The sequence below is a fragment of the Penicillium antarcticum genome (genome assembly GCF_028974205.1).
Source record: "Penicillium antarcticum strain IBT 31339 chromosome Unknown utg000009l_segment0_segment0, whole genome shotgun sequence".
Lineage (NCBI taxonomy): Eukaryota > Fungi > Ascomycota > Eurotiomycetes > Eurotiales > Aspergillaceae > Penicillium > Penicillium antarcticum.
Window position 1 is genome coordinate 3,094,900 of NW_026695307.1, and position 14,395 is coordinate 3,109,294.

The following is a 14,395-nucleotide window of genomic DNA, read 5'->3' on the forward strand; positions in this document are numbered from 1 at the left end:
CGCTATGTCTAATACAGCGACTGTATCGAGATGATGCTCCGAGGGATGTACAGTACATATACCTACTGTATACACCTGCACATAGTGAAGGAATTATCGACGTCTCATCTGCATCAATATCTTATCCTATCAAGTATAGCCGTGAGCCACCGTCGATAGTCTATATCGAGGATGGTTTGTTGCCAGGTCCAACAAGAGGATCTTTTAGTCGAACCATGACACTCCGGCGTTACCGGCTAGAAAATGCGCGAATTTCCCCTCACCTTACGACGTTTTGGGCCCAGATCACTGGTATACCATGAAAGCATTTGCAACTCAATTCAGGGTAGACGAGAATTTCTCCGCACTCGTGATGTCATGCTATGTCTTTATTGCAGATCAGCAGGAAATGGTTTGACTCGAAGCCAGATATGGCTGGCTACCTTTGTTCGGTCACTGCAACATGTCGCAGTCCTGCCTTGTTAGCAAAAGTGAGATACCGTGCCAGAAGCCGACCAGCTTAGAGTTCTGACCAAATCGAAACTCAGATGGACATAGCACCTGGGGATCAAACCAAAGATGTTTAACTTATAAATTGTGCACTCTATGAACAACATATCTATTAGACAATGATTCTCTGAAATATGTGTGAACATATGTATCGATCACACTGTCATCGAAGATCAAGCAAGCGTCGTCAAGAGTCTGGTTTCTTCCAGGTTATAAGTGGGAATTTTATCCACCTATCCCTGCTGTAATCATTGTGTCGCGTCCCGATCAAGCTGGGGGTGGTTTCATGGTCGAAGTGTCACATGAATATCGACACTGTTGTAAAGGGGGCTGCAAAGGCAAGCAGCGCGCAACCCATAGTAGAGAATAATCGGGTGGGTAGGCCTTGGATGGGAGATGCCAATTTGTTGAAAGAAAATAGGTACTGTTTGGTCGACTGCAAGAGCTCGAGTGGGAGACTATACCTCTCCCTCGTCGCATGCCCGTCACAATTGTCATGTTTGTAAGATCAAATTGCTAAAAATGGGCTGCCGATAGAAGTGTTTCAATATGCAAGACGTTTCAGCTTCATCGATCCTGATTGGGTGAGGTTAATGGCTGCAGGCAAAAATTAGCATGGTGCTCAGTGCTCAACAAGAAGGTACGCTGACCACCCACTTACAGATTTTTGGGAGTGCAGGCTTTGTTTGTTTAGCCACATTACTCTTGATAAATAGCCTTCAAGGCTTGAGCTAGCTGTGTCGTAGGGTCAAGTCTCCATCAGGAGAACAAACCCGCCCTCGGCGTGTTATAGTTCCTGTTTAGGCTTAGCGTGGAGAAGCATCACCAAAATCCCATCACGAGACCAAGGCCTGCGGGGTCGAAATGGGTAATATCATCGTCTGCCGAAGCCTCAACAATCCACTTACTTATACCAAACCAATCGGGACCTCAGGACTGACCTGGCGTTCGCCTTGAAGTCACCGATTAGTCAGGTGATCGGGTCGGTTGGCGTCCCGACGCGGGGCTTGACGAGGCGATAGTGTCTCTTTGCAAGCTCGCCTGTTGTTACCGGCCCGAGATTCGTCTTTTCCATGATGTGTTCATATCTCTCGATAACATCGATACCACTCACGTCTCGCTGATTTCAGTAGGATGCAAGGTGCAAACCAAGCCCCCACTTCGAGGAAAAGGCAAAATCCAAATCGGTGCAGGCCCAAGTCCAAAGGAGGTTGTCAGAGGTGTAAGCAACGGCGAGTGAGTTGAAATGAAAGAGGCAATATGTGTTGCCTCGCTTTACCACTCTCTTGCTTCCAACTAACCCTCGTATAGCGTCGCTGCGATGAGACGAAGCCAAGTTGTCAAGAATGTTCCAAGAAGGGACACATATGTCCTGGATATGAGAAGCAGAATTTGAAGTGGCGCTATGTCTTCAAAGATGATACCCACGAAACTACTAAGACAGCGTCCTCGACTGAGACTCCCAAATCAATAGCGGCCGATTCTTTTGAGGCGACTAATCCACCCCAGGAGCCTGAGAGGGAAATTTCTCCCAATGAAGACCAAGACCAACTAGATACCACCGGATCCTCTGTCTTTGAGGAGTTTCCCGACATTGACGACCCAACAAACATTTGGTTCAATCTCGAGTCAGGGCTGCCTGCCATGGAGGTAGAGAATGATGATGAACAGAACAGCCTGTCGATCCTGCGCAAGCAGTTGTCAAACACATCCATTCCATCGTTCCTTATCCAGCTGCCGGCGATGCTCGTCGAGTATTACTTCCGTACTGTTTGCAACCAATGGTCGTCCTTCGACTGTCCTCTCAACCCATTCCGAACAATCATCAGTCGTCTCTGGAGTCGGAATGCAGCTATTTACTTTACCATCCAAAGCATGTCAGCTGCATCCCTGGCCAATGATTTCCCAAGCATGAGAGCTATCGGGAGACAAACCCAGCAACAAGCGATCGTCTGCTTACAGAATAGCACACGAGGAAGATCTGCTCGTATGGGCGATGATGAATTTTTCCTGGCACTCCTAATGCTGGGATCTACGACTGGATGGCACGATCCATCTGACTTAGGGTTGTCATATTTGAAAGCAGCCCAAGAGCACCTTCTGAGACAGAAGCGCCGGTGTAAAAGCCCAAACTTTGGCGTAGCAAAACAGTACCCGCTTTTCAAGCAGTGTCTGCTGTACTGGAACTTGTTGGCTGCGTTTGTAGCTGAAGATTCGCCGATACTGAACGAGGATAGCCCTACGGAAAACAGCGATGGGGATCTATCAATCTACCTTGTTGATGGTCAGGCAATTCCTCATCCATGGACGGGATCTCTCACTTATGCATTGAGTCTTTTCTATCGGACCGCAAGAGTGATTCGAGCCTCGAAAACGTCGCATCGGAAACAAGCACAGGCAGTCGATCCTGCCTTGGTCGATTTCAGCCGCCTGGCTGAAGAACTGGATCTCAGACAGAGGGCAGAGGAACTTGAAAATAGCATCCTCTTTTCAGGGTTCTCATTCTATTGCGGCCCTGTCGATATTGGTGACACAAACACACCCCCGTCACATTTCCTCACTTTGGCCGAAGCATATCGCTGTGCAGCACTATTACAAATCTATCACGTTTTCCCGGAGATTTTAGAAGAGAGGCTTCGCAGCAACCAAGAAGCAGATGGTGAATCCTCTATTCCAGCTCTATTTTTGTTGTTGTTCCCAATTACTGCAGACTGGGTATCGCTGTCAATCGAGGACACAAGACACACCTTGGCACTGCACATTGTCTCTCTCTTGGATCAACTCCCTTCAACATCTGGGACCAAGGTGATGCAGCCCGTGATTCTGGCTTGCATTTCCAGTGATCTTGTGTTTTCGTCTGGGTCTGTCTTAGGTCCCGCCGCAAATGCAATCCCCAATTTGAATACTTTGGATGTTGATATTGCACAAGCCAGACGAAAAGTCAAGATGAAGTTGTCTGAGCTTACAATAATCCTTCCAAAGTTACCAATGCAGCGAATAACTAATGTTATAAACGAGACCTGGGATCGCGCCGACTCTGGGTTGGAGGAGTTTTGGTTGGATGTTATGTTGGATTTGAATTTGGAGACGATCATGGGTTAAGCATATGGAAATGGTGTACTGAATGCATATTTTAAGTATTTTGCGTAGAAAAATGCCACATACCATCTAGTATGCTAGTCAAATTGAATCTTTGCGAACATTTCTGATCGAATTCGAATTAATACATGGTTTCACTGACCTACGCACATATGGCTTAGCAGATCAAGAATAACTCATTTCGGTCTGAGAAGAAACTAGACATGCCCGTTTGTGCTCCTGTCTTCCATGATTTCTCCAAATGAGCGAGGGCTGTTTCCATAATTCCCATTCCCAAGTTTTCAATCAAAGAATTCATATAACGCCGTACTAAATCTCTTTCAGAGGGCTCATGTGCGTTCATTCCGAAGACAAATAGTGGCCATGTAGCTGTTGTTGCAATTGGAGAGTTGGGTGGCAGGCGTAAAAACAATGATTCGAGAGAATCAAATGAATTTCGAATAGCATCTCCGTCGTTGAATGATTGAAAATGGGTATCTAGCAAAAGGAGATGACTATATTGGTAAAGTTCGGCACCGAGAGCAATATCATGTTCCGCGGCTATGGTTTTCCAATTCGAGATCTGGGATCTTATGCTCCAATACTCGTCGACCTGAAAGTCCCCATTTTGGGATTTCGGTACCGCTGATGCTGAGACTGATAGTAAACCCGAGACCTTCGGGACGAAAGCAAATAACCCTTGAGCACATCCACATAGCATACCAACCCTATTTCCCTGTTGCGTTGGCGATTCCGCCGGTACATTGGGCCATAAAATCGCTAGGGCTGGGCAATCAAATGTGAAAGAGGCGAGACAAGCATTGTAAGTATATAGCTCAGTGATAAGCAATCCCATGCCGGACTGAACACGGCTAGGATTGGAGCGCAAAATGTACGCCATTAAATAATTTGCGCCCTCCATGTGTGATTTCATTGCTTCCTGGTCACTCCCTCGAGTAGCCTGTAGTACGTTAGTAGGGAATTATTTGTAACTTAGTCGGAAGAAAATGACCTGCCTCGACAAGGTAAAGTATCAAAACGACTAAAAGAGATCGCAACACAGAATCGACATTGCGGCTCCCGTCATCTTTGAGTGTGTGGGACACATCTACTCTCAAGCTTTTCAATGCACGGATGTAACTTTGACAGGTCGAAAAACTGTATACTGGAGCTGTTCTGGGGAAGCCGTCGCATTAAATGTACCCCTGCAAGTGCCAAGATGGAATGCATCAATAGTTCGTCATTCAAGGCAGCAGGAAATATCGTATGAAGGAATGGATTTTCGCTGTCTTGTAAGCAAACAAGCCTGTTTGCTGTGTCATTTAGAAAATGGTGGATAATCCTCCAAGTGTCTCCTGCAGATGACACAGATCCTGGTAGGACGAAAGGAAATAGCGAGGCAGGGATCTCGGTGGAAGTAATAGCTGCTTTTTCCATGGCTGAATGTTGAGCAAACAACGCGTTTTGCCCGATATTCATCCTATTTTCCACGTCGTCCTTCTCGAAGAATGTATCAGGCCAAAGGCAGCCTATGCAATTGCGTTGGCAGGCTGTGCAGATCGGCTTGGCTTCATCGCACTTCTTTTTGCGCCTTCGACAAGGCAAACATCCGAGGCGGGATCTAGCCCCCATATTGAAGGCATGCAGAGGATCAACCCATTTTCATTACACGAGATCAACGTCCATTTTAAGTAAATTTCCAAGTAACGGTGAGGGGGTTGAACATCTAAACATCGTAACCGGCCACGTGACCGGCATACGGAATGTGTAGATATGGTGCCGAATCAGGACTAGCTCTATCTCCGTCACTATGCCGTGGATCCTTTTCTAGATGTTCGGTCATCTTGATATCTCCATAAACTCTTGCAAGTCATACTCCGGGGCCTTGACTTATTGGACTGAGTGACGCCTCTCTCCTTCTCTCCCCTTCTAGCTGCTATATGTACGCGGACAGTATTTTGAGCCCCTCAATAGAAAGGCCAGGGCTTGGTTCGCTGTTTGGTAAAGATCCTTTTCCATATCTAGGAGGATAAAGTGGGGTTACCTAGCCATGGCGTAATGTCAATTCAAATTACTTCAGCTATGACAAAAGATTTATGAAAGCTTTCAGACTTGTCCTTTCTCACTTTTCTGCAATTCTCAAAAAGAGCTATCTGCTGTCTGAAACCATGATCAGTACTAGTACGATGGAGACATATGAACTGTCCTTCTATATCTGCGTGGGCGCCCTCATAAGTCAATGTGGGATTCTCATCGCCTTTTTCTGCATACTATACTGGCTGAGTCGGCCGCGGGTTGCTGCTGTGAATGACATCGAATCGAATCCAAAAACAACCGGAACCAACTGGAGCGAACATGCTAGCAAGAGATCCTCTCTCTTGGGAGACCATTTTTTACACCAGGAAAGTGTTCTTGAAATTCGACATGAACGGGATCATGCGAGACTGCGCCTCTGCAGCGGTTAAACTCGACGATCCCAAGGACTTTCTGTTATAAAAACCGTTTGACAATCAATCACTTGAACTGCGCAACAAAATTTGTCATTCTGCTGGCGCGAAATCTATATCTGCCTACTGGGCCGTATATGTATGTTATGCGTATGTGTCTCCCTTGCCTACCAAAGCGGTTACTTTGTAAGCTCCCTAATACTTATTTTCTCTTCTGACGTCTGGCCGACTTTTGATTTTCTCCAGTTCTTGTTCTCGACAGCATCTACCGTATCTAGTGAAGCAGGAATTGTTTGGGCCAGCGACACAAATGTATTGAATCGCCCTTCTTTTTCTGTGAAGTACTTCTCCATTTCGTCTCTGTTGAGTTCATGTTGATGCGTACATGTTATGGCGGTTGAGGTCCAGGGCTTATAGCGCTTGCAGCGTCAAACATGGCCAGGTAGTCCAATTTCAAAATTTTGAGGGCTAAGCAAAAGCAATTATGCTTCCCCACACGAAGTCATGCGACTAATCAGGCATTGATAGAACGGTCTCGCCTTTCGAACAGCTGATCACTTCAAACGTATATATTTGCTGGGAACCCTAGTTCAAAAATATCACTCACACTCTATCTTTTACCGTCTTTTGTCAACCCAAACGCAAACTCAAACTGCAATAAAACATGTCATTTTCCCGAACATTGTCAGTTGTTGGATGCCATGCCGAAGGTGAAGTCGGCGATGTAATTACAGGCGGCGTACTCGATGTTCCTGGCAACACCATGTACGATAAACTGGTGTATTTTTTGCACAAGAAAGACAATATCCGTCAGCTTTTACTCAACGAGCCACGAGGTCGATCTTCGATGAACACGAATTTGATCCTACCACCCTGTGATCCACGGGCCGACGCAGGATTTTTGATCATGGAGAGTGAAGAATATGCACCAATGTCGGGGTCTAATGCCATATGCACTACCACTGTGCTTTTGGAAACCGGTATGGTTCCGATGAAAGAACCAATCACCGAGTTGACACTGGATACCGCCGCCGGTCTAGTGGGTGTTACTGCGCAATGTGAGGCTGGAAAATGCAAAAGCGTTGCCTTCGATAATGTACCCGCGTTTGTCTTTAAGCTTGACTACAAAGTCCAAGTCCCTGGAATTGGAGAGGTCTCTGTTGATATCGCCTGGGGAGGTATGATGTACGTGTTGGTGGATGCGGCCTCGGTGGGGCTAAAAGTTGAGGCTCAATTTAGTACGCAGCTAGTTGATGTAGGCGAGCGTATCAAGCGTGCAGTCCAGTCATCCTATACCCCTGTTCATCCTGAGAACTCCAGAATTAAGGGTGTCAGTATCCTGGGATTTACTGAGCCTCTGACATCAGAAAAGGAGTGCAAAACCGCCGTCAATACTGTTGTTGTCTCGCCCGGGCGATTTGATCGCAGTCCATGTGGGACTGGGACATGTGCACGAATGGCTGTTTTGTATGCAAGGGGTCAGCTCAAGGAGGGAGAGATCTTCAAACATCGCAGTATTATTGGCACGGAGTTTATCAGCCATATTCGTGGCATTACGAAGGTGGGAGACTACCAGGCTGTCCTACCAACGGTCTCTGGCCGGGCCTGGATCACGAGTTTCAAGCAAGTCGTTCTTGACTCGAGTGATCCTTTCCCTGAAGGCTTCAGAGTTGGTGACCAGTGGCGAATGGTTCCAAATTAGGTGGCTCTGGACTGGAATTCACTTCTGCCGGGGCCTTTCCAGGTCTTTGTGGCAGTATTCTTGGGCTGTTGGATCGAATTATTCCTAGGCAAACAGACAAGATTTGGTTGGCACTGAGGGTCTACAAATTCCTGGTTTCATTTATTTGTCTGACTAAAAGCAGCAGCTTTATGATACCATCAATAAGTGGTATACCTACTATCTAGAATTCCAAACTCAAGTGCCTAATTAGGTCTGATGGTACAATCCAAAGAGTAGCCCATAGAATACATAGCCCAGTACAAGAGACCCTGAGCCATTCACGAATGAATCAATATTACATCCCAAGAAAGAAATAAGAACATTGGACGTGGATCTCCTCAGTGGGATCTGGCAATCCTCATGTCCCTGTAGTACAAGGCAGAGTTTGAGCAGGAATAGATCCTGTCCTTGAGGACGTGATTTGAAGACATATCAGACTTCGATATAGATGGTCTCAGCAATGCTGGGAACACCATCATCATTGAGGATGAACAACATCCAAGGACCTGGCAGAAGAGCACCTGCTTCACTAGGAAGAGTCGTCTCGTAAGTTTCTCCGTTCGCGGCCCACGAGTCCAATACAACCCGCCGCTGGTCCGTGTTCATTGTATGGGTAGTGGAACCATAGCGGATCAGGGACGCCTTCGTGAGCTTGATGCTGGCTTTGACAATCAGCTTTTCGCCGGGATGAAGAGTTCTCTTATCAACGCTGTCGATAGTGGGTCGGGTGGCGAGTGTGCCATCATTGTTCAGCAGATAGTCGGGAGTGTAGATCTGGGCATCGAAATGGTTGCTGGGCGCCGAAACACCGAGTCCACTTCCGCCATTGAAGACACGACCATCAGTCAGCAGAAGGGAAATGCTGTGGTACACACGAACGACGCTGTTGGTCTGTCCCTGACGAAACTCGTTGGTTGCAGGGTCGTAGATCTCAGGGGTGAACTGTGCGCCACTATCATTGAATGGGGTAGCGTAGGTTTGTCCACCAGCAACAAAGACATTTCCATTGGGTAGAACGACCGATGTGTGGAAAACTCGGGCAAAAGCCATGCCATCGCCAAAGGGGTTCTTGGCTGTGCTGACCTTGGGGTCGGTTCCGGGCTCGCCGATCTCAATGAGATGGGCGTCTTTCGTGGCATAAGTATTCTCGTAAGAAGGCGAGCCACCGAAGCTGATGATCTTTCCATTCACTGCGTCAAACATCACGGCATTACCAGACATAGCATCATCCGCATCGCCGCGATTTCCTGCGGGTTTTTGGTCACCCTGGCCACTAGTGTAGTACCAGTTCATAGCTTTGCTGGGGCCGGCTTGGAAAACGGTGCCATTCTTCCATCCAAAGAGCCAGCCATGGCTGTCCCGTCGATAGCCACCATTGGCATCGTTTGTCCACATGGGCTCAACACGAGCTCCTGGCAAGCCAGTGAATTCTTCGGCAACTGGATCGTAAATTTCACCGTCTCTGTTATTGTTCGTACCGCCGTTCCACGAACCGCCGATGATGAACACCCGACCTTCAGAATTAGTTGCAGAAGCGTGGTAAGCACGGCCAAGTTTCATTGCAGCGCCAGGGTACCAGGTGTCGGTGGCTGGGTCCAAGATGCTAGTTTGTCCATCATTGTTACCACCCGTCACGAGAAGTTCATTGTTGCCGTCCCAAGAGGTGCCAGCACAGAACATGTCATGTCCAGTGTCTTGAACTGTCCGCTGAGTGACATTTCCAGTCTTCGGGTCCCAGAGGGCCGTGAGGGTCTGGCTCGTAGAATGGAGATAGTCGTCCTTTGCCCATGAAGACCAAACAAGAACCTGGCCGGTGCCGGGAAGAACTGCGCCAGAGACAGCCACAAGTGGCAAATCTATGGTAGGGCCCCAAACACCACCGTTGGAAACTTGTTTTGGGCTGTCGCTGTCATAGATTTGCAACTCGGAGATACTAGCTGCGTTGCCATCGAGGGATACTAGGCGGAGATATTGGCCCTCCTTGGGCTCGAAGACGGCCAACTTCTCGTCAGTGGTATTGTACCAGGTTCCGAATGCAACCGGGTTCCCCCAGTTCTCCTTGTCATTGCTCACGTAGATTTGGTGAGCAAATATCTGGCCTGTGGTGGCGGTATCTCGGCGCGATACTATGGAGAGAGCTTGGATGTTTTCCGCTCGGCTGAGGTCGACGACAACTTCATGAATGCTACCATCATTTCCTGACTGCCAGAAGGTGTCAAAGTTATCATCAAGCATTTTCGTACACTCATCCGTCTGGCTGTTGTCACAGGTGACTGTCCATCGTCGACGGCTGAGCTTTTCTCCAATCGGCGGTGCTTGGTTGGTGGCGTATGGGTCCTCAGCTGCTGATTGAAGATTTGTGGTGGCAGCAGTTTGCAAGGCTTGAGAATTGTCTTTCGCCTGGCTCAGGCCCAAGAGTAAAAGTCCGGAGAGCCACTTGGCGTGCATTTTGTTTGTAAATCTGGCTACCAGTCGGGAGTCCTGCCAGATTCACTGGAGTAACAACTTTCTCTTAAATAAGTTCTCTTAGAGTTCTTGAATCGCCTTCACCAACATGCAATATATTGCCAATCTCGATCAAATTCCTCGACCTGCAAGGGGAAGTTTCATCTGGCATGTCTTATACCACGTATCCTGCTGGACATTGGCGACTAACTAGTAACTATGTGCACATGTTAACGGCCACTGATGTTCATCGCTATAGCTTCGCACCTTACGCTGATTATTGCCACGTTGGTGAATACTTGTATTGTGTTACAAGCCTCAAGATGGAAATTGGCTGCGGCGATCATCCAGCCTCTATTAATCCAGCCCCCACAGTCTTCCTAAGAATGAAAGGGGGCATTTACCTTACTTTTCATTCTAATTCTTTTTTTTTCCCTTTTCTGGATTGACGTCTTATACTTCGCACTATAACGTTAGGTAACTTTAGTTATGCATATTAATGACTCAGTTCGACCTGGGGTCTGAGCTTTGAATTCTTGTTCTTAATATTGTGCGTAGCCCTATGACTATCTGACACTACTAAAGCAGGACAGTAGCTCGAAGTGTAAGAATTCCCTATCCAGGAGTTTCTCTGTCCTGGGATATTTCGATGACATTGTCATTTCAAAGACCCCGAGGTAACTGTGGAACACTGCCCTTAGCCTTACAACTTAGAATAAAGGTCAATTGATTAGCGTGATGTATTGGATCCTCCTGCAATGTATTCCTGCAGTTCGGATTTGCCATAAATCTGGGCTTGAAATTGAAATACAATGAGGCCAGGAATTTTAAGACAAGGAAAATGAAGATCATGATAAAAAATAACAATGAAATAATTAAACAGCGGATGAGACCGAGCCAATGCGTTAGGCACTCTTGCATTCATGGCCACTTGATCACTTGAATCATGTAACATCTTTATGCACTATGTGGGTACTTATGCAAGCGAGTGCTTTCCAATCTCTCCCAGTTCATTCGTCCCTTATGAATTTCGCCATATTACTATCCCTGAAACGGTACCCAGATCCATACCACCCAACGGAAGGTATTCCGAATTCCTACATTGCGCTAAGGTAAGAATTGTTGTTGTACTACACCATAACTCCAGGAATGAGATAGCTATGGCGCATACCGTGGTCTCTCAGCTCCTCATTTCTTTTCACCAGCCTCGACTATGTCATCACTTTGCTTCTTACTGGCCCATCATGTCGAACCGTCCGATTTCAACCTGCAGTTAGATCGCATGGACTTTGTCCTATCCCCAAAGACCGAACAAATGTCCATTCGCCGATGGCAACTTCATAATCATTGCTTGGCTAACATGTTCCTTTCGGCGTCATAAACGGAGGAAAATCAATCAATCACATCTCGAACCTCCAATTCATGTGCATTTGCGATGCATTCCAAAGGCACAGAAACATTGTGTCCCACCTAAATTTACCAGATTCATAGGTCCCCAACAGCGTTCCAACTCATCTCGTTGACCGTCTTTTTGTATTTGGTTGCATTGATCACAGCGGGGCGAGGATTATAAAAGGCAGCTTGAGCTCGTGCCAATAGACTAAATTTCATCATTCTACTCGCTTTGTATTTATACAACCCATTGAACGCAAGAAGCATTATTTCATAATGGTCCCGAATCTGAACAACATCCAGGGTGACATCTGGTAACTATATCCCCAAAAAAGCAGTCGCTTGACTAACGGACTTTCAGGCCCCGGTTGGCAAAGAAATATGAGACTTTCCTTTTCTTCGAAATCCTCGACATGGCTCGGTTCAAGAAGGAGCTTGGATCCTTCAGCAAGTATATCACAACTGCCAAAGCTGCCTGCGAAACTCGTGGCAGGCTTTATTCTCGAAAGGAGAATGGAGAAAACAACATCGTTGAAACTATCAGCACCAACATTTCGCTTTCGGCTGCTGGTCTTGCTCGGGTAAATTATTCTCTGTAGTAAGATTCTATGCTATCTAACCTCCTTCCCTAGCTCGGAAAAACCGATCTTGGAGATTTTATCTTCAAAGGCGGCATGTATGCAGACATGGTGACGGTCGGTCTTGACAGAGACGAGGAGTGGCATGGAGAGTTTAAAGGATCCCGCGGTCAAATTGATGGGGTGTTCATCCTTGCTGGTAGCTCCGAGGATACTGTGAACAATTGGATCATAGACGTTATCAAGCCCAAGTTCGCTGATCCGACCATCAATGGTGAGCCCGCGGCCTCAAAATTTCTGTTCACCCAAAGCGGCGCGGTCCTGAACGAATATGACGTCGAACAGTAAGCTAGTATGCCCTGAATGCCTGGATAATCGCTAATTATATCTCAGCTTCGGATGGAAAGATGGTGCATCCCAGCCTCTGCTCAAGGGATTGGACGATGAGACCACAAACACCAAAGGCCCCGGCCTCATCAAGCCTGGGTAATCTTAGCTACATGTCCCCTCACGCGTATCCGAGGCTAACTGCAGGTTGCCAGTTACATTATCCTTGGAGAGGAGGGCGATACCGAACCATCGCCGGATTGGGCCAAGGATGGTAGCTTTATGGTCTTCCGTAGACTGAGGCAGTTGGTCCCCGAGTTCACTCAGTAAGTTCAGTACACTGGATTTAGGCACAGGTACTAATATTTCGTCGCTATCTAGGTGGGTGGTCAAGCAGATCGGAGATCAGGCTAAAGACGGGGATAAAATGAAACTCGGTGTTATTTCGACTTTGTCCTCCCGTCTGGTTGGAAGATGGCCCGATGGTGAGTTCTCTTTCTCGTCCCTAATTTTATCCGAGCAACCCGCTAATTAAGTACACATATTTCAGGGGCGCCTCTGGATCTGATGCCAGGACCACCAGAGGGTCAGGAAGACACCTACAAGGGTCTTCCTGAGGATGCTCCAGGTCAAGGCGAGGAGCATATGGCGCTCACAAATTCGAATGACTTCGACTTCCGGGACACTCAGTGGCAGGACAGGTGCCCCTTTGCATCTCACATCCGCAAGGTGCGGCCCCGAGCTGATCGCACAAATATGGATGGCACCTTCGATGACACCCATGCCATGATCCGCCGCGGTATCTCGTTTGGACCTCTCACTACCAATCAGGAGAAATCTGTCGGAGTGACCACGCATGATCGCGGACTCCTTTTTGTATCTTACCAGGCCAATCTGCACAACGGATTCCGCCAAGTGCAGAATGGTGAGTCCCCCGAAGCCAATTTTCATGATCAATTCTAACCAATAATGTAGAATGGGCGAACAAGATCAGTTTCCCCCTGGAAAGGCCCGGCACTACGATAATAAGCAGCCCGGATTGGATCCTATCATCGGTCAATGGGCCAAGGACGACGACCACAGCAACTATATCACCATGCCGAGATACGATAATCCCAAGAAGGTAGAGCAATGGAAGCTTGAACGATCCGTCATTGCCGAGGGTGGTGAGTATTTCTTCAGTCCCTCCATCTCCGGTATCCGTGAAATATGTGGTGTTTGCGCATAGACTCTTTCATTTCGGTATTCAACTTGATCATAACGCTCTTTCTCAATCGAATAAGAATTCTAGAAAATTTCTCTGCAATAATCCTACGTCTGAACTTATGCTGGGGCAAAACAAAGTGAAGAAGAAGATTTTAAAGAGTAAAAGCCCCCTTTTGCAGACACGTTTCCTAAAATCCGGCAATCCTTCATGCAGTAGACAGTGACCCTCTTCCACGGGTAAGAGTATCATCGAGGAACAATGAAAGATTGATCTACCCAGATACCCACTCACGCACTTGAGGGGGTTGGTTTCGATTGATAGAGCGGTGTGGAATGGTAAATTCGTTTCATGTTTTACAGACATGATCGTGAAACATCCCGCATAACGATCACCATAGCTATACCGCTTCGAAAACGGATTTGTGCTACATCCTCCAGCCGCATCATTCTTACATGCACATGCCTATGCGGGCATTCTTTTATTAGTGGTGGAGCGGACCGACCCTAGGGTTATCGGTCCCGGGTCGCATCGGGCACTAAATTGTGGAGACCAACCTTGAAACCATGAACAAGCAAGACTCGGGCAAGTAAGGCAATGCAACGTCTAAAGACACGCCTGCCTATCACCATACATAATTGGCGACTTATTGTGGAAGGGGATGAAATATCCCATAATGAAACATTCGAGCTCTGTACTGAATTAGAGGCAG

The 14,395-nt window shown here is 47.3% G+C and overlaps 4 protein-coding genes across 4 annotated transcripts; 3 read left to right on the plus strand and 1 right to left on the minus strand.

Annotated features, from left to right (window-relative positions):
* Positions 1-1,565: 1,565 nt before the first annotated feature.
* Positions 1,566-3,591, plus strand: N7508_009535 (Zn(II)2Cys6 transcription factor; the record flags this gene model as incomplete). Its single annotated transcript, XM_058467598.1, has 3 exons — positions 1,566-1,569; positions 1,620-1,711; positions 1,801-3,591. The coding sequence occupies 3 exons, from the start codon at positions 1,566-1,568 to the stop codon at positions 3,589-3,591; spliced, it is 1,887 nt and encodes a 628-aa protein (XP_058315444.1).
* Positions 3,592-6,678: 3,087 nt separating this feature from the next.
* N7508_009536 (proline racemase family protein) lies at positions 6,679-7,716 on the plus strand (the record flags this gene model as incomplete). The annotated part of the gene is made up of 1 exon (XM_058467599.1): positions 6,679-7,716. The coding sequence occupies one exon, from the start codon at positions 6,679-6,681 to the stop codon at positions 7,714-7,716; it is 1,038 nt and encodes a 345-aa protein (XP_058315445.1).
* Positions 7,717-8,169: 453 nt separating this feature from the next.
* On the minus strand, positions 8,170-10,185 carry N7508_009537 (uncharacterized protein; the record flags this gene model as incomplete). The annotated part of the gene is made up of 1 exon (XM_058467600.1): positions 8,170-10,185. The coding sequence occupies one exon, from the start codon at positions 10,183-10,185 to the stop codon at positions 8,170-8,172; it is 2,016 nt and encodes a 671-aa protein (XP_058315446.1).
* A 1,665-nt stretch (positions 10,186-11,850) lies between these two features.
* N7508_009538 (Dyp-type peroxidase) lies at positions 11,851-13,707 on the plus strand (the record flags this gene model as incomplete). The annotated part of the gene is made up of 8 exons (XM_058467601.1): positions 11,851-11,888; positions 11,936-12,155; positions 12,207-12,496; positions 12,546-12,638; positions 12,695-12,805; positions 12,861-12,964; positions 13,030-13,408; positions 13,455-13,707. The coding sequence occupies 8 exons, from the start codon at positions 11,851-11,853 to the stop codon at positions 13,705-13,707; spliced, it is 1,488 nt and encodes a 495-aa protein (XP_058315447.1).
* Between the last annotated feature and the right edge of the window lie 688 nt (positions 13,708-14,395).